We start from the raw sequence: 27871 nt of genomic DNA, 5'->3' as shown, positions 1-27871 counted from the left end.
TTGCATTGCTGGAAAAGGATTTTTTTTATTGCTTAGCCTTCTTCACATTTCCAAAAGGAATTAAAAAAAATACATCTAAACCAGTTCCTGCTACAGTTCCAAAAACCTTGATACCAAACACAGCCATGCTTAGGTCACTTCCATCCACTGAGCAGAACTTCTGGCACCTGACACTTTCTGTATAGAGGCCAAAGCAAATTTGGTACCAAAATATCCCAGTGGAAAGCAATGATATCCTCAGTTTGGAGTACAACAGCCACGGGAGTGGAAGAGTGGAAGTCTCATTAGGAATTTGTAGCTTTTTTTCTTTTTTCTTTCTTCAGGAATCTCTCACTTGCAAGAGAAATAACAAGGATCCACAGCCAGGAAAGAGGATGTTGGGCTGAAACAGAGGGGCTGCAGTTTAGTTCTGGTGAGACTATCAGAGTGCTGATAGTGCTGGTCAAACTTTAACCTGGTTTAGTGCTGTGCAGCCAAAACCCATCTCAGCATGGCTGCTACAGCACAAGCCCGAGGTGCCATCTGCAATGCTCTGGGGCTTTCCCTGACCTCTGCCTGAAATTGTGTCCAAGGCACAGTTTCCTGCTCTCAAGTGTCTGGAAACTTTACTCCAGGTGACTGAGTTTATGGCTATGCATTTTTTCAGATCAGAATCTGATCTGATGGTCGTTGGCACAGCTGAGTGACAGAGGCTCAGGACACCATTACTGATCAGCTTATTCTGTCCCCAACTGACCACAGTGACACTCCAACCATTCCCCTGGTGTAGCACAGTGCTCCTCAGCATGTGACAAGGATCACCACCAAACTGTTTTCTAATGGTCCACAGGTCAGTGAAAGATGACACAAAAAGGCAGACTGGTGGTCCATGAGTTGAGAAATCTGGAAAACCAGTGGCTTCAAGAACAAAGCAGTGTTTACTCCAGTCCAGAAATGCCCAGCTAAGCCATACACACTTGTTTGCTGTAAATCATGCTATTATGCCTGAGCCATCTGGGTGGGTGAAGTCTGTAACAGCCAATAAAGTGGTCAACTACCCAAGGTTCCCATTATCACAGGCTCTATTTCCTGTAGTATTTCATTAATCAGGACAACAAATCCTGAGCAGAGCTCTTCCCTTCATCCCACACCATTTCTGCAAGAGACAGCAGCTTCACTGATTAACATCAACAGGCAGCTTGAATTCCTTCAGGGAATAGAAGGTGACTTCTCCATGATCCACCAGCGCGAAGACCAGTGGGACGTCCCCGCTCAGATACGTAACCTGCTTCAGAGCCCGCAGGGACGGAATCTGCTCATCAAAGCTGCAGGGAGAAAAAACATCCTGTTTGTTCTCAAAGCAAAAGAAACACAGAGGCAAAGCTGTCCTGGCTAGCCATCACAACAGCTCTGTTCAGCCTCAGGAGCTGGTAGTGATCCTCCCCACCCCTTTCAGTCAGAGCAGGAGGCTGCCAGCCCTGAGAGTCAGTACACAGCACGCTGGGAACAGGGAGCTGCTGAATCCTTTGCCAAAAACAATGGCAACTGCACCCTGCTCCCCACTGTGCCTATCAGATGCAGCGCACAAGGATGTTGGCAAGTTGCCAGTCGAGTGCAGTCTTAATACCTTTGTGCTGGGAAGGTCTTTAGGTTGCTGGGATCAACATCTGACCTGCTTTTCCCTCCTTTTAATTCAGTATCTGTTTGCTCATCAATGAAAATATTTATGCAACAAGGATCATCCTACTCACTCATGACATACCTTTGTAAACTGCACTACCACCTTCCTTGCTTTATCTACTACATCTGCATAGAGCAGAGGGACAGCTTTAGTGTAGCAAAATGAGAAAAAGCAGAAACTGAACTTTGTACCTTGCTGTGGAGTTTAAGTATCAGATTCTGGATCCAGCAAGAAACAGAACACTTACCCTCTGTTCATACTGATCCTTAAGTTACACTTGACAAAGATCAAAATACTGACCTCGTGGCCCAGAGCCTGTAGCAAGCTCTAAGGAGGTTTGTCTCTGCAGAAATCCATAGGGATCTGCACCGACTGAGGATTAAGGTACCAAACAGCTCGCTCGAAACTGAGCTCTACCCGAGTTTCACAAGCATTGCATAAAAACAGCTGTGGCTTCTTACTCCTGACTCCCAGTAACACCCAGACATGAGCAGCAACCAGATGACCAAGCAGTGTGGGCTAAGTGTGAGGGCTGGAGAATTGTCAGCCACAGCCTCCAACAAAGGAGGAACTGAAAGAAAAAAAATTCTGGGCAGGACCACCCTCAAGTGAGGCACTCTGATGATCTGTAAAGCCCACAAGATGCTGGCTCACATTCACAGATCATTAAGACTTCACTTCCACAACAGCAACAGAAAACAGCAACAGACTCATTGATACCTCCTCACACACATCCTGACATATGGTTTCCCAGGGTTTGTCTTCTTAAACTTGGCCACAGCATCTGCTTGATACACGTCGAAGTCTATCTTCATGGCCTTTGGGTCGTCCTGCAGCCTGCAGAAGAGAACACAACCATAAATGTATGGGATCAAAACACTGCAGGGCACAGCTATGGCAACGAGGGAGCAACAACTCCCCAGGCCTGACTAGTCTGGGCCCTTTGAAAGGCTTTACTCCTCAAAGAACTGACCCTGCAACTGTTCCAATTACTTTCCAGGGCTTTCCAGTAGTCAGAGCAGAGCAAGATCCTGCCCCAAATCTACCACACTCCCTTCCCTGCAGACCCCCTTGCAAGAAGCACCACCGAGAGACAGGAGCAAAGCACTGCAGGGACTGCACACAAGCATCACACAGACTCTGAGGCAGGAGCAAAACTGAAGTCCCAAAGCCAAGATTTTATAACCATCATAGATGAGATGGCAGCACACTCCAGGGATGAGGCACAGGTGAAACCAAACGAAACCTCTAAGGGAGATTACCAGACTGGGGTGCAGAGAGGGAACAGCAGGGTAGGAGTAAACCTGCTGTTTTAATTGGCCTGGAAAGCCCTGGCTCTGTTGCTGCAGGACCTGGTACTTCATGGAGATGTCAGCCTCTCATTACATTCTGCATGGAGGCAGCAACCAGATGCCAGGCAGCTCCCACACCTCACAAGCAGGGACAGTCACAAGAAAGCCCTGCTCCCAAACGAGCTGACTGGCTGGATACTAACCGGGAGGCTCCATCCAGGATGTGGGAGGGCTGCAGCACACTGATCTGCTGGAGCAGCGCAGCTGGAGGGAGAAGGAACAGGAAAGGATCAGACCAGCAATTTCCCTCCCAGGGCACTCCAAGCACTCCACCACCACCCACGAGCCTTCCTCCCCCGACAATGGCTGGCAGCACCACAGTCACCACTGGCTACTTCAAAGGCTTCAACTTCCTCATCTCCTCCCAGCACACAGCTCAGAACACACCACAGTTGCTTTGCATCTTGCTGGCCCTGACTGCACATGCCTAACAGCCTAGCAGGAAGGACTGCAATACAGCAGGACATGGGGAATGGATTAGAGGACCTCCCAAGGCACTTGTTTATCCTGGCACTTGAGTGGGCTATAGAAAGATTCTCCTGCTCAAAGCACTGTGCCCTTAACTCATGTTCAGCTTCTCCATGTCTTCCCTGCTGCTGCTGCATACCAGGCACTGTTTCAGAGAGCTGGGGGAGTTCCCAGAGCCACTACCTGCTGAGGTAGCTTCATCTGGCCGCAGAAGGGGTGTGACAGCTTGGTCCCAGAGATGTGAAGGTCGTTTCCAAACCCTCTGCTGCCTCCTCTGCTCCAGAAGGGCTTTGTACTCCCGCCAGTTGGAGCAGCGCCTCACCTCCTGGTCAGCATTGACACTGCTCTTGTACCTGCTCTCCCTCTCTCGCTGCCTCCTCTCCTTCCGGGACAGCTTCTCCTGTCTCTGGTTGATGCGTCTGCACCAGGAAGCTGCATCAACCTCCCTGCCCAGCACGTTCTCTGGCAGGAGCCTGTTGTCAGGTGAGGGCAGGTGTGTGCATGGATGGTCTGGGGCCACGTTTGGAAAGGTGATGGTGGTGAAATCCCAGCGGGGTGCCTGGGTGCCAGTGCTGCTCTCCTTGGGGTCTCCAGCCCGGCTCCTGGAGCAGCTCAGCGAGTCCTTTTGTCCTGTATCAGGAGGAACTGGGTTTGACTCCTGCTCTGCACTGCCAGCATCTGATTCCTTTGGCTGCACTGACAGGGGCTTTTCATCCACAGGAAGGCAGATGGAGTCTCCACAGTCATCTCCACCTTTTTTGGAGGTCCCTTCAACTCCTGGAAGGTCCTCGGATACTTTATGTTTCTTCTCATGTGACCTAAAGAGAGTGGCAGCAGCATGAGACAGGGAGAGTGTGTGGTGGAGCTTTATTTTCTTTGAATCCTGCCTCCTCCCTGCTAACCAGAAGAATTCAGTCTGCCAAGCCTGAAGCAAAAAGTGGCCAAAGTGGAAGGAACCCCCAGACAGGTCTTCAAACCATTTACAACAACCTCTTGGCTTGTGTGACAAATGAGAAGGGGAAAAAAGAAGGCCAAAACCAAGCACGGAATGCCAAAAGCAGAATAAACTTCTCAGAAGTCCTGCATGAGGTTTGGCTTCGATGGCCAAGAGAATCCCAGCCTTGATTTGTATAGACACACGTTCCCAGCCTGCCATGCAGCCTCCACACCCCAGACACTGACCCAAACACCTCCATGCAGATGTGATGGACATCAGCCAAAGCAGCCCAGGCCAGGCACAAACCTGCCTGACAGCACCTCTTACTGGTATGATAGTCAGTCCCTGGTTCCAGAGAAGATGAGGCAATTCTTAGACCAGCAGTTTAATCTCCCAATTCCTACAATTTCACAACTCCTCAGGCACAGATTTACTGTTAACAGGGACTCGCGGCCCAGCCTCTCCTCCCCGTTTCTGAAGGGCTGACGCCACCTCCTGGGAGCTGCCAGAATTATTCGCAAAATTACTAAAGCTGCCAGTTTCTGCTGACATTTTGGCAAGGTCTAGAGACCATGTGCAAACCCCAGGGACCCAACTGTGCTCTCTGCTGTAGAGTCCTGGTGTGTAAGCTGGACTGAGAAGGTGGATAAGTGCAAGATGTGAATGAGGTATCTGCACTCCAGTAAAAAAAAGTAAGAGGAGACACCTTACCCATATTTCTTTTGTAGTTAGTTACCTCTCTACCCTTCTGTTTTGGAACCTCAGCACCACAGCTGTGGGGCTCAGGAGCAGTTTGCTCCTCTCAGCTCTGGTATGAAGTACACATGTGGCAAAAGGGAACACTGCAAAGCATTCAGGAAGAGCACTGCACTGCCTGGGGACAGCCAAGAGCAGCTGTGCCAGGTAAGATCACCCTCAGCAGGGGGGCCTGGGGGACACTGCAGCAAATTTGCTGTTCCTGAGCCAGTGTGGCCTGGGAGAACATGGGAGAAGGCTTTGGGCCCATCCTTACCGGGGGCTGGAACTCCTCCTCCTTTTGCGATGGTGTTTCCCAGAGCTCTTGCAGTGACTCTGCAAGTTCAGTTGCCTCTCGTAGGGAGATGGGACAGTGCTGGAAGGAGAGACCAACACAGAGGCTGAGAGAGCAGCTGAACTGCCCTTCTGCTCAGCCCACAATACAGAGACAAAAGGCACAGAAAATCCCCAAGCAGGACCAGAATGGTCCTCAGCTCATGCCCCATTTCATGTTCCCAATCACCTCCTCAAGAGGGAGGAGCAAGGAAGGGTAGAGTGCCACTTTTAGCCTTTAATCCTCCCAAGAGGTGGAATTAGGGCCAAAGTCCAGGGCCAAAGTTCTCTTCTCCCCGTTCCCTGGGGCCAGGTAGAGGGCACAGGGCCTTCAGAAAGCAGAAAGCAGCAGGGAAAGGGAAAGCTGGTTACCTGGGGTCGAATCTCAGTACAATATAACCCAGTTGCTTCAAGTGGCTGAACACCTTAGAGCAAAGGAAAGCAAGAGGGTTAAATAACAACCCTAAACCCAAACAATTTACTTCAGTTTCACTACAACTGAGTGAGCAGTGTGGCACTGGCAGTGGAGAAAATGCCAGGGTTAGGACCCAAAGCATAAGTGGGGAAACAGGAAGAAGGTGAGTGGGAACAACTGAGAATTACTCCCCTCCTCTCCCTAACTGTCCTGCTTTTGCTTCCAGCCACTGGAAGAGGTTGTGTGGCAGAGACTGGGCTCTGCCTTCACTCTCCCTGCAACAGCTGGAGCTCCCAACACACCTGGTAATGTGACAGGCTCATTTCCTCCTGGCACAGCAGGGTCTCATAGGCCTCCTGGATTGACAAGGGCAGATCCCTGTAAAAAAGCTGGACAGAGCCCTGCAGGGCAAAAGCTTGGTGTGAGAATCACAGGGAACAAATCTATGCAAGCCCACACCAGTCTATTCCCACTGGTCCTGACACCTGGTTCCAGGACCCTCGACCCTCCCTGATGATATCCATCTCTCCCCATGTGCCACCTGGAGTACTTACAGTCCCTCCCCCATGCCCAGTTCCTCCATGCCAGGTTTTGTCAGCCAGGTAAGAAGTTCCCACCCACAGCTCCTGCTCCAGTGCTGCATCTGTTTGGAGGATGCAGCTGGGAGCAAAATGCTCACCTGATAAAATAATCACTGTTTTGAGAGATAATTTAACTTTGATGATCTCAGCAATTCAGGACACAGCACAGTCACAAAAATATTTATAACCAGCACAACTGAGAGAGCTGGAGCAGAGGAATTGGTGGCATCCTTAGTTACCATCAATTGGTGCCTCCTTGGAAGCATTTACTGCAGCCCTAGAGATCCCACAGGTAACTTCCCCATAGAAGAGCAACTGCTCTCCATGAGGCAGTTTTATATTATGCCTCTTTTTTCTCCCTTTTTTTTGTTTTTTAAAATGTGTTACTCATAAACAAAGAACACAAAACACTGGGAATCACACTTCTCCCATGGGATGGGCTGATGGCATCTAACTGGTCTTTTCTGCTTTGGGGGAGAGATTTTGTACTCTCAGCAACTGATAAAACCATTTTATTGTCATCAATCTGTTTACAAACTACCCCTCAAAATGCCAGAGGTAAAAAAGCCCAACCTTTGCTATCAGCATTTAAGGGATGGCATCAGGTCCCTGTAACCTGTTTCAGTTTTGCTAAGGGATAAAAGTTCCCCTTTATATCAATGCACCTGTTCTACTGATAAAAGGCTTTGGTAGAGAGACAAATAAAACTCTCCAGAGCAAAGAAATCCAAGAGAACCCTAAGCAATACTTCTAAAAGCAGAGAAGCACTGAACACAACCTGGTCTCACTCCTCTGTCTGCCACATATACTGGGAAGAAATCCCAGGCAGCAAACCCAGAGATCTCAGTTTGAGTGAGCTAAATATGACACCAGCTGAATAACCTGGCCACCAATGCAACTGTACTCTGCCAGTGACACAGAGACTGCTTCAGAGTACAAGGTATGAAGCCCTGAGAATGTGCTAGAAGAAACAATTCCTGGAGACCACCAGGTGTTTATGAGCTGCTACAGCTCCTCCAATCACTCAGTAAGGACCCACTGCCCCCCATCCTACTCACACACTCCAGCAGGTACAGAGCTTCCTCAGGCAGCAGGCACTGTTTGCCTCGCTCAGAGAACCCCATGGTGTGCCAGAACTTCCCCTGCAACAGAAACACAAATCCCTGATGGGCTCTGGCTGTTCCCTGCTGACAACCAGGCTCTCTCCCATGTCAAGAGGCAAATTAAGGAATCTGTGAGGCAGCAGGACGTGATGGCACTGAGTACACTCTGTAGCAACTCACCGCAGGGGACAGCAGCTCCACGATGCCCTGTCCTGGCTTCCACTCGGCTTTCACCAGATTCCCCCTGAGGAGGTTAAAGATTAGTGTGTCCTACAATCAGCTCCTGGTGTAGCAACACAATGAGCTCAGGAAAGTGCCAAAAGGCAGCAAACTTATGAGAGGTGGCATTTTTAAAGGGTAAGGTGTTAGAAAGACATCAGCTCCTCATCCAGAAGTACCAACTAAAGGGTCTATTATCATCCCCAACCAATTAAAAGTGCCTTCAGTCAGCACACAGATGCATGTCCACAGGCTACAGCAGCCTGGTGGAGATGTGTGGCCTGAGCCTGGATATCTGGATATTGAGACCCTGGCACAGGTTGCCCAGAGAAGCTCTGGCTGCTCCATCCCTGGAAGTGTTCAAGGCCAGGCTGGATGAGGCTTGGAGCAACTTGGTCTAGTGGAAAGAGAGTGGAACAAGGTAATCTTTAAGGTCCCTCCCAACCCAAGCCATTCTGTATCATACAATTGTTGAGCTGCTGCCAAGACACACTCAAATCGTTGTATCCCACCCACGGGGACTCAGGGAAAAACTAATAGCTGCAGGCTAAACAGAGAAGGTGTGTGTTGAGAGGCAGCCTGGAACATCACCCAAGGAAGTAACAAACTCCAGAAACTGGCGGGGCTGTTGAAACCACCAAAACTGATAAACCAGGAACACGGAGCATTGGCCAAATCTACACACAGTAGCATCAACAAGGTGCTGTTGAACTCAGACCATGCCCAGGGGGACCGTGGCTGCTGTCTGCAAAGGGTACAGGATTGTACACACACCTGAGAAAACCAGGAGCCCTTTGAGGGCCTTTCTGAACAGCCACAGGTGTGCCAGCCTGTCCCTGTGCTCCTGCAGGAACAACCAGGCTGTGTCCCACTGCTCTGCTCCAACCAGGGGAGGCTGTGGGCAGAACTGAGGGGACCCTCACTGTGCTCACTAACACCTCCCTAACTCTGGGTCCCACCGCCGGTGTCCCTGAGCCGAGCTGTGCCCCGCGGCACTGCCCGTCCGTGCCCGCAGCCGGGGCCGCACTTACGGCCGCTCCACGCGCTCCTCGGACAGGACCCGCCACTGCTCCTCGCAGCACCGCCGCAGCCTCTCGGCCTGGCGGGCCGAGCCGTCGGGGAGGAAATCCTTCTGCCCGCCGGGGCCCCGCCGGGCCTTGGCGCTGCCACCGTCGGGCCGCTCCTTCGTGCTGCGAGGGGAGACACGGGGCGGTGAGGGGGGAGACCCCGGCAGTGCCCCGCGGCCGCCCAGCCCGGACACCCCTCCGGACACCCCTCGGGGCTCCCCGTGCCGCGGTTCCCCCACGGTGTCCCCCGGGCCCACCAGAGGCGGCCGGACCCGCCGGGCTCCATCGTCGCTCCTTCCGCCGCCGGCACGAGCGGCCCCGAGCGGGGAGCGGCGCCAGCGCGCCCCCTGGCGGAGCGGAGGACTGAGCGTAGCGCGCACCGATCGGGAAGGGAGCGGGAACGGGATGGGAACGGGACACACGGGACCGGGCAGGGCTCCGGGGACGGGCACCGAGGTTTGTGCTGCGGCTCTGAGCCAGCCCCGCTGGGCTGAGCTGTTACCACCAGCCGGTCCCACTGCCCCGTCCGCTGCCGGAATGGGGAGAAGAGGATGTGAAAGCTCCGGGAAGGGGACGGGACCGGGGTGGGAAACGGGAATGGGACAGGACACACGGCAACGAGGTTTGCCCTGCGGCTCTGAGCCAGACCCGCTGGGCTGAGCTGCCTTCGGTTACCACCAGCCGGTCCCACTGCCCCCTGCGCTGCCGGGATGGGGAAAATGGGATGCGAAAGGGCTGGTGGGTTGAGATAAAGGCAGTGGAATCACTCACCAATAACCGACAGGGGTAAAAAAGGCTGCATTTAAATAAAACAAAACAAACCAGAACAGTTCACATGTTTACAATTAATGTTAGTCCCAGGCTTGGACATCTGCACTGTCGGGAAGGGCTTCAGGGAGCACTCCATCACCTGGACCACCTCTCTGTCTTCCCCCTAACTCTGCTGCTCACAGGGCTGTCTCACACTCCCTGCATTTTGCACTTTCTTTAAGACATTTTCCCCAGAGGCACCACCAGCATCACCGATGGGCTCGGCTGTGCCCTGCCCTTCCACGGGGCCACGTGGAACCAGCCAGAAGCATCTGGAAGTGGCTGCATCCCGCAGCCCCCCGGGCTGGGCTGGGCTCTGTCCCCTGTGCCACAGCCCCCGGAGTGCTGGGGGAGGAGGGTTCTCCCTTCGGTGAGTGTCACTGTTCCTCATGGCTCAGGCTCCAGCTGTGCCCATCAGGATTCCTGGAGCATTCCCAGTCCGGCTGGGCTGGGGAACAGGAACACACGGGTGGATTTGCTGCTTGGGGAGGCACGAACAGACCTGATGGAGAAATGCACCCAAAGTTCCAGTTTCACCTCAAGCCCATCTCCTGTTGCTGCAGGAAAACTTGCAGGAGCACGGAGCCTCCAGGAGGGAAAGCACAGCTTCCCCCACACAAGAGTCCCTGGTTCCAGCAGTGGTTTCCCAATGAAAGCCCTTTGACAAAAAGCCAGCAGAGGCAGAAATGCAAAAAACATTCCCTTCCGTTTTCCACTGAGCAGTTTAATTTTCACCTCCTGCCTGATTATTTCCTCCTCCTGAATTACATCTTCACCCTGCAAGGGGTTCAAGTGGTTTTGGCCAGCAGGACCTCTCCAAACACGCAGGGGGACCAGCCCTTGAGGAGGGTGCAAGGGGCAGCAGTAGCTGTGCTTTTTCACCCCGATTTCCAAAAAAATCACATAACTTGGAGACTACTTGGACTGCTTAATTATCATATAATCCAAGGATTCCACATCCTGTGGCTTTCAACTTTCAGGCTGTCACCCCTTTGTTTAACTCAGGCTTCCCTTAAAATAGATGTGTTTAAATTGCTCAGGGGAAGGCTCTGATCCAGAATTTGCTTTTGTCACCCACTGTGATTACAAGACCCAGAAACGTCAAGACTAATCTCAGTTGATGTTTCTTTTCAATACCAGGATTTGAGTTGTCATGTGGTGGGGGGACCTCCTGTTCCTCTCAGGGGCACCAGCAGATTCTTGTTCTTGGTGGGACTCATGTTCTCCACAGCTGAATCCTCTTATCAGCCCTTATTCTGAGTGTCATCAGCTGGGTGTGGGTGGTCCTGGGGTCTGCACTTCTTATTCTCCACTTATAAGTGGAGGGTAAGGTGGACCTACTTTTTTTCTTTTGATACTCTTTGGGATGTCAATTATGTTTTTTAGTGTTAATTTTTTGTACAGCTGCCTTGAGACCATAACTTTGGTACTCATGGTGCATTTCTTTTTTTAAATTGGGATTTTTTTACCCTTTGTATAGAATGGAGCCCAAATGCATCTTGAGTGGAGTAGCTGATGGAGACTGTCTTGGTCTCTCTGCAGTGATGTTTTCTGGACAGGGTTGTGAGAAAAAAGGTAAAAAAAAATGGTCACATTGCTGAGCAGGGGTGAAATCTGGCTTTGGGAGTGGATGTCTGCTCGGGGGGTCCTGGGAGCTCAGATAAGGATGGATGTGGGTCTGTAAGGGAGGCAGAGCAGAGGTGTGTGGCACCAGGATCCAGCTCCCATTATCTGGGGGGCAGCTGCCACTGCCAAGCAGCCATGGAGGAGCTAAAACTGCTTCTCACTCCTCTGAGGGACAGTGCCCTCACTGCAGTGGAGAAAGGGCTTGACTGGACTGGAGAGACACAACACTGAATAAACCAGTGCTGTGCACTGTAGGCTCTTGGAGCAGGTAAGTGTGGTGGCATTGCCCACTTCTTGTTTGTTTTGTTTTTTTGTTTTGTTTTGTTTTTTTAATCTCCTATGGTTAAAAACATGTCAATAAAGTGAGAAAGTATTCTTAGGATTGAAAAATGTGGGCTGGCTGCCTCTTCTGACCAAGCCAGCCTGCTCCTGGCTCTCTCTCCTGTTCCTGACCCCATTCCAGGGGTGAGTGGGCAGAGCTGTGGGGATGGTTTTGAGTCCTTTCAGTGCTTTTCTGTTGTGTCCAAGCTCTGTTTGTGCAGTCCCCATATTCACAAGCTCCTTGTGGTTAACTCCTGGGTGAACTTAGTGTAAATAGTCTCAGTCTTTTTAGAGAAAATAGAGGAAAGTTTGGCCTCTGGGTTATTTCTCTGGTTTCATGTAGCACACAAGGCAGAGCCAGGTGGGAATTGTGTGTTCTGTGCTGGAGCTGAGCAGCTCTGCCAGGTACAGTTACCTGCTCTAATCCATGTGTTAACGACCCCTGCAGTTCCTGGCGTGGTGTTTGGAAATATTTTAGTAATTGTGCAAAAACCAGCTGTGCCTCAGCTGTTTGTGGCCAACAATTGGTAACACCTGGAAAACAGTGCCTGAGATGGATAACATGGCCCATCCACTTCAACTTATAGCCCATGGAGCATGTCTTGATACCTGAAGGATTTGTGTGGAGATGCTCTATGTGATTTGGGGCAGAAAAGTGTGTTACAAATGTTCAAGGCCAGGTTAGACAGGGCTCTGCGCAGCCAGTCCAGTAGAAGGTGTCCCTGCCCATGGCAAGGGGTTGGAATGAGATGAGCTTTAAGGTTCTCTTCCCAGCCCAAACCATTCTGTGGTTCTATGAAACTCCCTAAAGCTGACAAGCACTTCAGTTCTGTGTGTGTTGCAGTATATGAGCTGTTGTCTCCTCATATCATCACTGTCCAACAAACCTGTTATCACAGGTTGGCTGTAGAACAGTTGTCTGATTAATATTATACTTAATCATGTTTTAGTGGGAAATATCTAAGTTCTTAGCTCCCAGAGCATCAAGAGGCAACTTAAACTCCTTAAATTAGAACATAAGAAGGGATGGTTTGGTGATCCATTTCAACAGGATTTGGCAGGCCTTGAACATACACTGAAGTACTTGGGTTTGGATGCAAAGCAGGTAATGGTGTCAGGTGTTACAGCTTGTCTGGGAGGTGTGGGATCAGACTGTTTTCTACCCTCACCTGGGAGTTTTTGGCAAATTCCTTCCTGCTTTAGAATGTTTGTGATGCCTGTGATCATTCCCACAGCATGTTAAAGCTGGGAGCTTGGACAGAGCAATGGAAAGAGACTTCTGTCCAAATAGGAGACAACTGAGGAAGGTTTATGTGCTAACCCTTGGTTGTCATTTGTCAGGGCTGGGCTTCAGAGGTATAAGGGCATTTTTAAGGGAAAAAACTGAACAAATCTGTCTTTGAGACTTTGGGGATTAAGTAGTTAATGCTTCTACATAACCAGTGTGGTTCACTGGTATCTACCACTGCCTCCTGATGGCTGAGAAATGGAGGAGCTAAAATTTCACCCTCTCTAAGTTTGTGGCAGAAATTTCCTTTCCATGAACTGCAGGACAAGTCTCAGGGCTCTGTGGCAGGAAAGCTGATACAGTACAGTTATGCAGGCTTGTGGTACACAGTGAGCTACCTGAGGCCCCAAGTCATGCTCTGAATCTGTGCTTTCAAGGGCTATTTTGTGACTTTCTAGAGCTGCTGTCTGTTAGTCATCTAAAGATTTATTTGAAGTCACTTACTGGAACCTGAATGTTGTTAAATACATGTGAAAACCAAAGAACCATGGACTAAGCCCAGCAAGATTGACTGAAATAGTCATGAGCCTTTCTTACCTCAGTGGTTTGCTGCACTAGGGTGGGGGAAATGCTGAGTTATTTCTGTCTGGAGAGAATGGCTGAAGCTTTTCTCATTTCCCCAGTTTGCCTTGGCATCCTGCTCGTGGTTCCCCTGAACAGATCGCAGATCGACACTCGGTGCCTGCCTTGGGGCAAGGGAGCCTCACTGTGCGGAGTTCAAGGATATAGATTATGCTTCTTGCTCAAGTTTCATAACTAATGCAATGTGTTTGTGCTCACCAGGTAGTTTGAAAGGTCTTCCCTGGCTCAAAAACCTGCTTCTTGCTGGGTATTCCATGAAAGGAGATGCCTGACTGGGACATGCCTTGGAGTCAGAGACAAGTGACTGAGGGGGGACACCCAGGGTGTCTTTGGCTTGTACTGGGAACTGAGGAGAAGGAAATACTGTTTGGGGCAAGGAACTGGGAGATGAAGGATCTGCTCTGTAGTGTTTCATTAGCTTGTGAAACTCCAGACTGTTCCTTACCTGTTCTGGGCTCCCCAGACTAAACCAAATGGAATGAAGTTTGTGCTGTGGTGCTTGTAAGGTTGAGTCCATAACCAGAATGAGAGGGGGAGCAGAGTGTGATTATGTGTTAAGAATGGGTGAAAAGCTGCTCAGTGTCTGCAGCAGCAACCCCTGAGATTTCTAAACTTTATTCTGTTTGCTGCCTGTGTTTTGAAAGCCTTTTATTTTTTAGATTAGTTGGAACACTGTGTGCCTCTCCAAGCTCTTAAATTTAATGGAAGTGCTACAGCAAGAATTTAGAGTAATGATGACATTTTAACAGCTCCAACAAACAAATCAGCCTGGTGGACACTGAGCCCCATCACCCTGATGGTGACAGGTTGAGACAGCCCCAGTGGCAGCACTTACAGTAGGTTGACTGTCTGACTTGTTGCCACCCCTGCACAGAGCTGGCCTTGACTTAAAGCCACTTCCCAAACAAGTGCTGGTCCTTGCATTTGAAATTGTACACAACTTTCATAGCCTACATCGAGGTCATTTTGTGGCTCTGACTCCCTTTTGTTTCAAATTTATAACCTGAGAATTTTCCCTTGAATGTGTACATGTTTTTTTATGAATGGATCCCATTTGGACTAAAAAGGAAGGTGTTCAGAGGTAGTACATTTCTGCACTGAAAGGATTGTGTAAATTGAAAACCACTCAGTGTCCAAGGGCTGTTATCCTTCTGCCAGTCTCACAGGGGTCTGGGTTCAGCCTGTGAAGCCACTTACCTGCTTTTTACTCTTCAACAAGGCTTTGTGCTGAAGACTAATTTTCACCTTATCCAGCAAAGGTGGTTTTTTAGCCATTTAGAAAGATGCTTGTCAGCAGCTGAGTTAGATGGAGCAGCTGGGAGAGATGTGGGGTTCACCTTTATGTGTGCAGTAGCCAAGGGACGCTTGGAGGAGGATTGCATGTGGCAGCTCCTGTCACATATGCAAGGACTGTCCCATAAATCTTTTCCAATTACCAAGCTGCTTATCCCCTCTCTTCCTATAAACCATTGCTAAAAGTTGAAATAAGTTGATAGTCTGCATCCCTGCTGGGCCCTGCTGCCTGTGCTTGCCTGGGGGAAGCTGGGAGAGCCTGTGCCTGCCTGCCTTGGGGGAGTGGGTTGTCCTGAGAGCTGCTGCTGGTCATCCTGAGGGTGCTGAGCTTCACTGCAGCAGTTGGCAGGTGCCCCTGAGTTGGAACTGGAAGAGCAGGACTCATTCCCTGTGGTTATTGCAGCCCATCAAACCTTTTGAGAAGAGGCATCTCAGCTTCCCTCAAATGCCAGAACTTCAGCTTGAAAGGTGTAGCTGTAAGATGGGAAAGGTACCAATAAAGACAAATGTTTTTAATTAGAGTGAAGAGTTCAGTGTGTGTGCACTGAGGAATAGAGTATATGGTGGAAATGAACACTCTGCAGCCTCATTTGATCCTGGATTGGCTTCTGGGCTCCTGCATCAGCTGTTCCCTTGCTCAGATGCTGCTGTACATCAGGAAGCAGTTTAGTGTGAGGGCTGTGCCCCTCCCTGTGAACCCCCTCACACCTGGGTTGTTCTGTGGCTTCAGAGAAGCTCACCTTGTTGTGCAGCTAAATTAATGCTTTCCTTTCATTTATTTCACTTTGGAGCACTGAGGACTGGCATTAGGAATCTCTTAATGTCCATCTGTGAGGCTTTAAAAGCTAAGAGGTGTGCTCAGGCTGAACTTGGGGGACAGGCTGGGATGCAATCTCTGAACAAGGACCTGAAATAGTGAGGGTGATGCCATTGAAGTGAACAGCAATATTTCTTTCTCCTGAAAGCCTCATTTTCCTTTCTTTCCAGGCATTTCAGCTGTTGATGAGAGCTGCCAGTAGCTGTAGGGATGGGTAGATTTAGGCAAGAAACTATTCCAGCAGAAATGGCTGCACAGTGTCAACTTGAGCCAGGTAAAACTTTATCATAATGCATCTAGAGAGACTACTTTTTTACACCTTGTGTTCCTAAAACAAAATTGGACTTTTGCTTTTTCCTGAGCTGACTGTGAAATACCTGCCAGCAAACTGCCTTGCATGCAGGGGACAGCATGAGGAGGGAGGGAGTGGAGTTGGAGAAGATCTGCAGTAATCCCACCAACCTAGCAGGGCCTGGGGTGGGAACAGGCAAGGTTAAGCCCTTTGATTCCACTTACACATCCAAAGGTAACCCTGGATACAGAAACCCTTCTGTTCTCAGTGTGCAATGCTGTAACAGGAGACCTGCACAGGCTGATAGCACCAGTGTGCAGCTCTGCTGTCAAAGGAGCCTCCAAGGGGGTGCAGGATTGGGAATGTTGTCTCCCTGCCTCTTGCTGCTGGATGGGAAGAAGGAATGGTTACAGGTGGAAAGCAAGGGCAGGGAGGTGATCTCTTCCCTCTGTGGGTCTGAAATGCTAAAGTGACTCCTACAGTTTTGATACCAGGGATATTAAAAGGATATTGAAAGCTTGGAAGGCATATAGAAGGAAATGCCTTGGAGGGAAGGAATGCAACAACTCAATCTGCTTAGCCCTTATCAAATGAAGGACTGGGTGACTTAATTACACTCTAAGTACTTTTTCAGATAACAAAGTGCACTTTAATCTTGTAAAAAAGGCACAATGAGAGCTTGTGTCTGAAGGATAAAATCAGACCAATTGCAGCCAGAAATATTGTGCAATCTGCTAATGACTTCCACCCCAAGGGGGAAATAGTCTCCTGATGGGATGGCGAGAATTGGTCAGGTTTCTCTTGCATATTGGCTAAACCAAGCACCTCATTTGGCTGACAAGATAGTCACTGGAGTGGTCACATGGGAAGAGGAGGTGCTTCCCATTCTGAGGTGTGGGCAATGGACTCCCTTGTCTGCACTGTGAGGCTGCTGGATCCAAGTTTTGCAGCTCCTGGACATCTGGCCAACCTTTTCATACTGCCTGTGAAAAAGCAGTCGTGCAGTTAAGTGGGATGATGGTCCTGCCTTGGTCTCAACATTCCCAAACTCTGGTGTCCAGTGGATGTTCAGTGAGCCAGGTGTGGTGTTCCCCAGTGCCGAGCTCGCCAGAGGCATCAGAGGGAAAGCAGACTGTGCTCATATGTGAGCAGAAACATTCCTTCTGCTGGCTCTGGTTTTGCGCTTTTAATGCTGCTGTTGGTATTAAAAGGGCATTGTATCCAGATTATTCATGCACTGCTAATAACTCCAGAGTGCTGTGTGCTGAATCTGGCTTTCAGTTGCACCCAGCACTTCAGTCATGCTGAAGCCAAGGGAGCTGTACTGGCAGATCTGAGAAAAGTCACAATTTGATATTAAATAAATCAGCATCCATTTCCAAAGCATGGCTATAGAACAGGAACAGCATGATCCCTGCTACTGGCGTAATTCCATTTAAATGATGTATCTGCAGATGGAAGAGTTGCCAGTGGGTCTGTCTGGTGGTGCAGAAAGAAATGGAGCACCAGGCTTGGAGCACCTGGTAAAATAAGTATTTGTCTTCTCTTTTATGAATTGGAGATGAAAGGTGTGTGGGTCAAGCAGATCTCCTGCTGCAAGCTGCAGGGAGGTAACAGGTATTCAAGGAGGATACAGGAGCACGGAATTGTCCACCTAAAATGCTTCTCCCTCTGTGCTTGCCGTGATGCTGGAGGGATATCACGTCTGGGCCCTGTACGTGGGGGTGCAAATGGGATGGTGCAGCACTGGGCTCTGGCACCACTGTGGGATGGAAACCCTTCAGGGAAGCATTGCCCTGGATGAGCTCCATTTGCAAGAAAATGGAGTGGCATTCTCTGGCATTGGAAATTCGACCTGCAAGTGCAGCCCTGGGGCTGAAGGCTGCTCATTCTTTTCTTAGCGCTCTCATGGCTCCAGAAATCTGATGGTGCCTTTGAGGAAGAATCCTTGTTTAATTAAGTTGTTAGTGTTGGGAGGTGACTTTGAGCAATTTCCTTTGTTGGCTGCTGCCTTGCTTGGGGAATGGCTCACCTGGTTCTTAATGAAACCTCTCTGTTCTGCTGGGGGTGGAAACCTGTTTGGAGACTAATGAAGACCCAGCCTCTCCAGAGGTGTCCTTGCTGCTTAGGGATACCAAATATACCATTCCTTTTCGTGGTGAACTAGCTATCTAGCAGAAGGTAACCAGCTCCCAGGCAAGCAAGTAAACTGGATGTGTCAGCCCAAACAATAGATAATTCCTAGGGGAGAATGGAGGTCTCTCCAAGAGGTTGGAGGCCCTGGGGCAGGATTGCAGGTCTGGGACCTCATCATGTGTTCAACATTGAGTGTTGCTGGGAACTAGTGCAGCAGAGCTGCTCCTTTGCACAGGATAAGGTGTGTGACTCATCTTCTCATTCCTACATGTGAAACTTCATGTAAAACTAAAAATTAAAACATCTTTACCCACTGCAGGTAGTGTTAAAGAGCAAGAGAGCTTGGACAGAGTCACATGGGGTAGAGGCAAAGGCTCCAGTGCTGCAAGATGAGGCTGAAACTCCCCAGAGAACAATGGAGAGCCCAGCCTGAGCCCTGGGCAGCCACTGGGATCCCCAGGGTGATGGGCCTGTAGCTCCAGTTGTGGAGCCTGATGTTGATAAGGATTAAGTGCTACAGACACTTGCGTTGACTCTGGGTGTAGAGCATGGAAAGCTCTTCTCTTTTATTGCTAATAATTCTCCAACCTAATTTCTCTCTCTCTCCATACAAATCAACACAATTCCAAGCAGCTGTCTGCTAAATCCCAGGCATGTTTTGTAATTGGCCCCATTTCCCTGGAAGCTCTGCAACAGCAAAGCAGCTTTTGTCCTCTTTTCATTCCTCAGGAAACTTTTCTTCACTAGTGAAGAATGAACTTGTTTTTCATTCTGCTTTCAGTTGTTCCAGGCATGGCTTGTGGGGCTCTCTGGGGCTGGAGGAACAGTTTGTCACAGCTCCCCCTGATAGTATTGCTAAATTCCTGATAGTGCAGATAATGAAGAATCATAAATAGAAATTTGACCTTCCCACATTTCCTTCTTTTTCTTTTGTATTGGGAAGTAGGCAGGGATGCAGCTGGGGCTCTTGCTGGTTTCCTCCTGTGGGTCAAGGAGAAATCAAGACCACTGGGGGCTGTCAGGTGCTGCTGTGGGGCTTTGAACAAGGCCTGATGCTCTGATGGAGGGACACCACACACAGCAAGCCCTATTCCACGAATGTCCAGTGCATCAGAGCCTGCTTGTGCCATAAAGCTGCATTTGGGAGTTCAAGGGAAGGGATGTGATGGAAATCCTGCAGCTGGGGGCTGTGATGGCTGCAGAACCACAGTGGTGACCTGTTTCCACCTTGGAGAAGGGTTCTGATGAGATTCTATGCCTGTGAAAATGCTGTCAGAGGCAGCTGCAGGTCTGTGCTTCCTCTGCTTGCCTGCAAGGTCTGCCTCGAGGCAAGAGCTTCCTGGGGAACATTGGAGAATCGGATGGATCAAATGCTATTGCAGCTTTGGGCAGCTGAGGCTGGTGCCAGGATGCTGTTTGTTGGGCTGGGATGTGTCAGTGGGGGCTGCAGCAGCTGTGCCAGGCAAGTGAGCTGCTTGTTCCTTGGTACATCCACTGCACTCAGGGTTACAGCTGTTTGAGTGACCCCTGCCCTATCCTGGGCTGCTGGGGGCTCCTGGTGTTCCCTGGCAGCTCTCCATGGCTGAGGGCAAATGGAACCTGAACACTGTGTCAGGTAGGAGCATCTCCTCTTGGGAGCCCAAGGGTTTGCTCTGGATAAATTGGCAGTATCAGCCCTTGTATTGCTGAGTCTGTGGGCAGCTGGCAGTGAAGTGGAGAGCTGTGAATGAGGGAAGGATCCACATCTGCTGGCTCTAATCAAGGACCTGGATGCAGATTGCAGGTTGGTTTGGCTACTTGTCAGCTCTGAAACAAGGACAAAAATAATATAGCATTGATGATCTGTGGTGCTCTGTTATCTTTCAGCTTTCTCAGCTCTATAGGATGGTGCAGCCTTTCCTTGGCAATACCACTTGCACATTTTGGGGTCACCTCCAAGGAGGAGAGAGGTTTTCCCTCCCTCTACCTCTTGGACTGCCTGTCCCAGCAGTGCTGGTGCTGAGCTGGCAGTGACTGCTTGGGCTGCCAAGGTAACATGTTGTGGGTGAAAGTGCTGGTGCTGTGGAGAGGTAGAGGTGACCTGGACATCCCACAGGTGGGTTCTGAGGGTGACAAACTGCTCCCCAAGGCTGGGGTCCTGCTACATGAAAAAATATCTTTTATATTTGCCTTGTTTCCAGTTTACCCAGGCTTAGGGAAGGTAATGGACATGGGCTTGCTATTCTAAAGCCATTTCTAGTATTGGATGCCCCATGGGTTTGGGTTAGGCCTCTTTAAAAATTAAGCTGAAAATCTGCCCCCTCAAAAGAGGGGGTCCCAAACAGAACCAAAGCCTGGCACTGCTGAGCAGTGAAGCTGCAGCAAGCCCAAAGCAGGCAGAGGGAGTTTCTGCATGAGTTTGTGAGACTTACACTGAGAACAGAAACCTGCCTGTTAATGCTCTGGCTCTGCTATCAAAAAGGAGGCACCTAGGGCAGCCACTGTGGTGGAAACAGGCTGGTTCAGACCTTCACTGGTGAGGGTGAGAGGTGCACTGGGTGTTAACATTGATGAGAGAGCCCAGCTGTTCCCTAGCCAGGGGTGGGACTCAGCTGGGGAGTCTCTTGCTTGTGTGCTCCAAGGTCCCAGGGGCCACATATTCTGCCCAGGGCTCAGGATCAGCAGGTCAACGAGATCTGCTACATCCAAAGGATGCTGCAAGGGAATAGCTGCCATAAGGGAATAGCTTTGCAGGAGTGGGCTGTCTGTGTGGGATGTGATGCTTCTGAAACCCAGACTTGTGGTACCCAGAAAGCAGCATCTGCTGCAGCCCCACAGTTGTTTGAAGGTCAGTCCCCTCGAGGACTGTCCATGTGGCTTCTCACCAGTGAGGCTGGGCCTGTCCCAATCAGTAGCTCATCTCTCAAAATTGCTGTCCCAGCATTACCTGTGAGAAATCCCAGCAGCTTCCACCACGATTTGCTGGTCCCTGAAAATCCTGCACTGGTTTTGCATGCTGTCCCTGAAGGCTGATTTGGGTGGTGCCAAGTGTTTTGGTCTCTGTTCTTGTTTGCCACCCACTCCCCTGACCTGCTTTGCAGTGTGATTTTCTTGGGCTGCCTGAAACCTGCAGTTCCCCAACATCAGTCTCCATTAGGTGACACCTCTTTACCAACATTTACATGCTCAAAGTACAATCAAGTAATTGCTGTGCAATTTCTCACCCAGGTGATTTATTGCAAGCTCAACTAGTCACAGGCTGTAATAATTAATCTACAAATTGAGCTTGCTTTTAAATAAAGCCATACATTATAGTAGCGTGATAGGTAACTGCTAACTCTTTAGATTAGGAGGGCAGTGGTGCTTTCTTCTCCCATGAAAACAAACCACGGTGTCCCATCATCCCCAAGCACTGGGGAGCCAAAGCAAGGATTGATCTTGGAGCATTGAGAGCAAAAGGTACATTGATTCAATTTATTTGGAGCCATCAGCACCAGAAACCAACTGCCCTGTGAATCAGGGCAGCTCACTCACTAGGCTGAAAACTAATCCTAATCCCAAACTTTGCCTCTAATCCCCTGATGTTGGATTTAACTTAAAATAGCTTGAGAATAAGGGAAAAAGATTTAATTTTTGCTTGTTTTGCAGCTTTCACAGGGCTGTATCTTCCTGATCCAGCTGGGAGAGTCAATAGGTCTTAAATGAGCAATGCTTGGTATTTATACCTTAGTAAATACCAAATACCTTTTTGGTTTTCCACTTCTTTTAAGACTTTGGGAGGAAACTGCTGTCCTGTGGGTCCATCACTCAAGGAAGACAAAAGCTGCTGGGAACTGGGTGGTGTCAGCAGTCAGAAGTTCAGTAATTCTGTAAATCAGCCCTTCCTATGCCATATGTGGTTGGTCCAAACTTTAAACCTTTCCTACCTTTCCCTTTGTTTAATTTCCCCTTAAGTGAATCCTTTCAGCGATGATTGTTAATTCATCTGCATTTGAACAGGGGGTCCCAGGAGCCCTCGGTGTCTGTGACGCTAAACACTGGCTGTACTGGTTATCTTGCCCTGGCAGTCCCCCCTTCCTCCTGCAGCTGGAAGCCCAGCTCCCACACATCCATTCATTAATCCCTTTCATTCCCTACTTGTTTGTTCCTATCCTCTCCAGCCTGGGGAGAAAATTGCAATCCTGAAAACAAATAGGAATTCATCTTCTCTTCATAAATAAAAGCTGGTCCATTTAAATAGTTTGTTCTCTTTGAGGTTTGCCTGTGTGCAGATGAGATGGAGGTCTCCTGTAATGGAGTTGAAGCCTCGGTGCTGAGCAGGAACAAAGCAGAGAGCTCATCCCTCTTCCTTTTGTATCACGCTCTCTCCCTGCGCCTCCCCTGCCAAGGGGGGTGAGATGAATTTTCCAGGGCAGATGGGTCAGTTTTAATGAGATACCTCTGTGCTCCTCTGGCCTCCAGTGCACATGATTAAAGCAAAGAGATTTGCTGATTAGTTTGGGTTTTTTATGAAGACTGCAAAAGTATTGGCAGCACGGCCAGTATTGTGTTTGTTCCAGCCTGTGCTCAGGGAGGGTGCTGGGCTCTGAGTCCATGTGGTTGCAAATTTACCTGCCAGGAAGTTGACCCTTTTCCTGGGTGTGTGGGTGCAGAGAGCCCTGACAGCTCAGGAGGGGACAGGGTCCAAACCCAAGGACCTGCTCCCCTCCCAGAGGCATGGGAGGGCATGGGACCCTTGGCCTCTGGGAGGAGAAGGTGGCAGTGGCATCTCTCCCAGTCTCCTGCCTCATTCCATTTGATCCCTTGTCTTATGCTGGGAAATCATAAGCTTTGCCTGTAGCTTTGCTGGATAAGCAGATTTAATTCACCCTGTCCAGCTTCCCACCAAGCCAGGCTGGGTCAGAGTGTGTGTTCCTGGAGAACAGAGCCATCCTGAGCCAGGTGAGCTGCTGTGACCAGTACAAGGGTGACGTGACCCCAAGCCTGCTCTGTGGTGGGGATGTGGCTCCCTGGGGGCAAGGGACCAACTCAGGCTCCTGGCATGGTTTGGGGAAGTTGCTTAATTGTCTGTGGGTAAGTGGAGGTTGCTCTTTTTTTCCTCACAGAAGTGGAATGGGTAACTCCTCCCAGACTGGATGTGAGCAAGCTATTTAGCTGCTGCAGCCCATTAAATTCTCCTTAAAATATGTTTCCCAATTCACAGAGATGTTGAGCTGCTCCAGTGTTAAGATGCTCTGCAAGTGGCCCCTGCCTTCTGAAGTGCCTCACTTTAAAGCTGAGCAGATCCATGATTGTCTTCTGCCTGGTTTATACAAGGAATTTCTTTTCCATTTTGAATAGACACTGGCTATGTTTACTGTCAGAAAAGCTTGGGAGAGTAATGAACTCTGGAAACTGCTTATCTGTCTTTTGAAATAAAAATCCTTTTGTCCTGGAAGCCAAATGATACCTTGCACTTAGCAAAAAGAACTAAAACACACTCCATCTCATATGTCATCTGTGCACAAAACTGCTCTTGATCGGCCTACAAAGCTGGAATTGTGTGCTGTGTGACTGACAGGGTTTAGTTAGTATCACTTTCTGGAGGGTAGTGTAGTGAATTAATTCCTGCAAAGTGAGCTCAGGAGTCTTTGCTTTGGATGAGCCCTTCTTACCACCGTGGTGTCCAAGAGAAATATTGCTGATACTTCCCTAGGATGTAGCTTACCTTTTAGGATAAGGGATAGTGTTACCTAGTGCTGGCAGTCCTTCCCTGCCTCTCTGCCATTGCCTTCATCCCCAGGGTGCTTGGAAAACTGGATATTTTTTCCTGCCAGCCTGGGAATGATTTGTCTGCCACAGTGTCAGAGTGAAAACCTCCAGGAACCTGCGCCAGATCTCTGGTGGTGACATGCCCGTGCTGGAGAACTGGCACTCCATGGGGGCAGAGCCTCTGTGAGCCCCCATAGCAGTGTCTGCAGTGTGGTGAGCTCCTGTCTGCCTGCATAGCTGCTGGGAAAAGCACTGCTGGTTTTGCTGTTTTTGCCACTTTGGTCCTCCATAGGCAAAATGGGAGTCTCCAGCTCGATGTGAATGAGCAAAGCAAGCTGTCATGAGCAGCTGTCTCTCAGCTCACCCCCAGAGCAGGATCCCTTCTGGGGGATGCAAAGCGGGCCTGGGATGACCTCAGCTGCAAAAGGCATTCTGAAGTTGTGCTTTGCTCTGACAGCTCAGAGGCAAAAGCTCCTCTAAGCCTTGCTAGTCTGTGATAACCCCCTTTGGACTTGCTCCTTGCTGCTCCTGTTCCTCACCTCTGGTTAAGACAACACGCAGCCACCCTGCAACCACCGCCACTAAATCTGGAGAAAAGTGCCACTTCTTGTTTAAAAATCACTGGCTGCACTAAAAATACTTGTGCCCCTGCAACCCAGACGGTGAGTGGAGGAGCTGTGTGCCCAGCAGGCTGCCATGCCAGCACAGCAGCACATCTCCAATGGTCCATGTGCAAGGTTTGGCACCAGTGGGTGCGATCCAGAGGCTGGTTGGTGATTCACAGCTGAGTCACGAGTCCTCTGGCCACAGGGAAGGGTTGCCCCCCAGCTGGAGCATGGGAAGACAACTGAACTGAACTTTAAACCACTTGAGGTCGAGGATGTCCTTCCACAAAGGTCTCAGCAGGTTCTTGCTGCTGAAAGATGCGCAACATCCTTCTAGTGAGGCTGCTCAGCAAACCAGGGACCGGTCTGGGCTGGGTTCAGGGTGTACTAATTAATCCTCAGCTTCAACCACTGCACAAATGCGGCTCCATTGCCCAATCTGTAATGTAGGATGACCTGATCCTGCTCAGATGTGAATGACTTTCTGGTTTTGTAGCTCTTTAGGGATAAAGAATATGAAAGGCTGAGCCTTAATTGTGGGTTTAAATTAATTCAAATCTCTTGAAAAAGCTGGAGGTTGAAGTAGAGATTTGGAGAATGAAGCGCCTTGCTGCAGGGACAGCTGGTTTTTCAGGGTGGAGCCCAGAGTTTGGTGTGTCTATAGAGATCAGAGCTTGCTGCCTTCCTGTAGGGTTAATATTGGGTGAGGAGCTGCAGGTGGGTAGAGTCTTTATTTCAGCTGAAAGGCTGAAACAGCTGCTGAGGCTGCTTCGCCTCTCCTCTGGTCTGTAGCAGAGCTGTCAGGCTGCTTCTCCTCCACCACTCCAACTCACAGGAGAAATTAAATTCTGGAGCTGTTGCTTGGTGTTTCTTCTGGGAAGTGGAGAAATGTTAATGGGAAAATACAACATTTCCCCTCACCTGTCCTCTTAATTTTGAGTTAAAATGCATTCAGGCTGCTGGGAGGAAGAGTCTCCAATGTGATAGTCTGTCTTGGTATTTAATTTAATGTAATTTCATGGCCTGTCTCAAAAGGTCTTATTAACAAGGTGGGTGTGAATTTAGTGTGAAGGCACTTGGAGCAGCACTGCCTACAGCAGGAATGTGCAGGGCCACGTGCTGTGAGTCCTGGTCTAGCTGTCTGCTTTGATTTCCTGCTGCTTCTGCTCTGTTCTTCAGAGGCAGCCTCTCTCTGTAGGTGGAGGAAATTATATGTGATCCTGAGGAGAGGTTTGTCATGTCCAGCGTTGTCCCCATTGATGCTGACCCTGTTATGGCAGAGTTGAATTGCCAGAGGGTTGAAATCCCATCACACCAAGCCCCAAGAGTCAAGGAAAAGAGCCCTACATGACTTGGTTATAGGGTGGCAAGGGAGTGGGAGAGACCTCACTGGCATCTCTCAGGGGTCTGGAGAGCTGGGCACTTGCTGGCATTCATCCTTGTAGCCCCTGGAAGGATGGTTTCCTGAGCTGTGGGGGCAGAGCTTTGAGGAAGGAGGACACTGCCTGTGTTAGTGGGTTTTAGATGGTGTCAGGTCTGGTGCTCCTGAATCCTTGGGATTTACAGCACTGGAGCAAGTCAGGCGTTGATACTGCAGTCATGCCCAAAAGGCCAGAGCTGGAGATCCAGGGTGGGAGTTGCTGTGTCAGACACAGCAGTAAGACATAATGATCCTCTGGGCTTCCAGCCTCTGCTGCTTGGGCAAAGGAGAGGAGGGAAAAACAATCCCCAGGTGTCTGTATCAAAGCCAACCAACATGCAGAGGCTGCTGTGTTAGGCAGGCACTGAGGGGAGCTTGCACAGCCCTTCTTATGGAGCTGAGCTGCCTCCCAGGCAGAGAAGAGCCCTTGCCTGCTGTGTGGATGCACAGAGGATGCCACTGGCAGGGGATGCAGAACCAGACTGGGGAGCACCTCAGCTGTGGGAGGCAGAACAGCCAAACCCCAGCATCCCACAGCTGTGCCAGACCTGAGGGAAATGGCCCTTTCTGCCCTGGCTTTGTGGGAAGTTCCAGCTTCTGGAGAGAGCTAAAAATTGGTAACATCCAATAGGATCTCTAGTCTCTCCTGTAATGACACACTGATGGAGCAACCAGCCCAGCGCTGCTCTGCATAAATGGGTGGTTCATTTGCTCTTTGCAGCCACTACTAGTTTGCATCCTTTATCCACTTTGTTATTGGTGTAACTGCACCCAGCTGCAAATTAATTGGTTGCTACTTCATTGTCTCAGAGCAAATTGCTTGCAGGTGTATTGTAAATTTGTAGATAGCAGACTAGACTGGTGGGGTGCTGGGTGTCCTCCACACCCCCTGTATCAAACTGATCAACAGTGCTGGGAGAGAGGGAGGGAGGTGTGTTCCAGAGCAAAGTCATCCCATCTGGGTGCCTACAGCCTCGCTCAGGCAGCCTGAGAGGAAGTAAAAATGGGGAGAGGATGGTGCTGGGTAAACTTTGAAGTGAACTGCTCTTTGTGGAAGTAGCTTAATGTCATTTGTTGTCCTGCTGCACACATCTGGGGTCTGTGATGTGGGGGTGAGCCCTGCTGGGAGTGAGAGGTCTGCCCTGTGCCTGGAGTGGAAGTGCTTTGACCTGCACATACAGGCTGGTTCTGCAGCTGGTTTATCTTCAGCCAGCACAGGAACAGCCTGAGTGAAGTATTTCCCCTTTTCACAGCACTGACGAGAGTCTAATATCAATGATCTTAAATAAATGATATGTTGAAAGCTCAAGGCTAAGGCAGCAGGAATTAATATCCTTGAGACCTGTCTAGTTCTGCCTCTTCTGACACCTCCTAATTTTCCATGTAAATTGGCTTATGGATCTTTGGCTCTGAGGCTGTGTTGTGTGCTGGGGGAGTCTGGCGTGTCTGCCACGAAATTATCCAGCGTAATGGCAGGGTTATAATTGTGCTGTAGCTATTCAGATCTGCCTCCCCTCTGTGGGCACCCTCTCTGTGACTATGTGAATAATCACTGCCTTTAGAGCAGTTTGCCATGCATTTTGGGTTTGTTAAACACTCTGTGCCAGTGTGTGATGGGCCTGTGTGTGCACAGTCGTGCTTGTAATAAAACTTAATGTTTAATCCTTCTCTTATATTGACTCAGCCGTGCATGAACGGTTCTTATGCCCACACCTAGAAGAGTAAGCTCAGGCTTCAGCTTATCCAAGCAAAGTAAATTCACCCAGAATTTTGTAGGAAGTAAATAAAGGTGTGAGCAGAGCTGCAGGTCAATCCAAATCCATTCAAAAAGTATTGATTTGCTCTGTTCTGGATCTGTTACTGTACACCAGAGTGGGGTGAAGTCTGCTTCTGACTTCACAGAAAATCAAATTTCAGAGTTAACTTTAGGGACAAAAAGCTAAGTCATTCATTCACCTGAAATTCACTCAGCTTTTAAATGGAAAAGGTTTATTGACTCGTGTGCTTTGAGTGCTGATGATTTGAGGGCTCTGTAGCACAATGAGAACTTGTCCCTCCACACAAATATAATAAATAAAACC

The 27871-nt window shown here is 49.6% G+C and overlaps 1 protein-coding gene across 1 annotated transcript; it reads right to left on the bottom strand.

The window, feature by feature from the left end:
- Positions 1-12: 12 nt before the first annotated feature.
- On the bottom strand, positions 13-9171 carry TSEN54 (tRNA splicing endonuclease subunit 54). The gene is made up of 11 exons (XM_071573754.1): positions 9128-9171; positions 8835-8993; positions 7765-7828; positions 7540-7623; positions 6203-6301; positions 5858-5910; positions 5430-5528; positions 3664-4298; positions 3156-3216; positions 2381-2497; positions 13-1304 (listed from the first exon to the last, which is right to left on the bottom strand). Exons 1-11 carry the CDS (start codon positions 9154-9156, stop codon positions 1154-1156), a joined length of 1551 nt encoding a protein of 516 aa, XP_071429855.1. The 5' UTR covers positions 9157-9171; the 3' UTR covers positions 13-1153.
- Between the last annotated feature and the right edge of the window lie 18700 nt (positions 9172-27871).

Source organism: Pithys albifrons, chromosome 19, assembly GCF_047495875.1.
Source record: "Pithys albifrons albifrons isolate INPA30051 chromosome 19, PitAlb_v1, whole genome shotgun sequence".
Classification (NCBI taxonomy): Eukaryota; Metazoa; Chordata; class Aves; order Passeriformes; family Thamnophilidae; genus Pithys; species Pithys albifrons.
The sequence above is the reverse complement of the archived record's forward strand: the minus strand, read 5'-3'. Positions and strand labels throughout refer to the sequence as shown.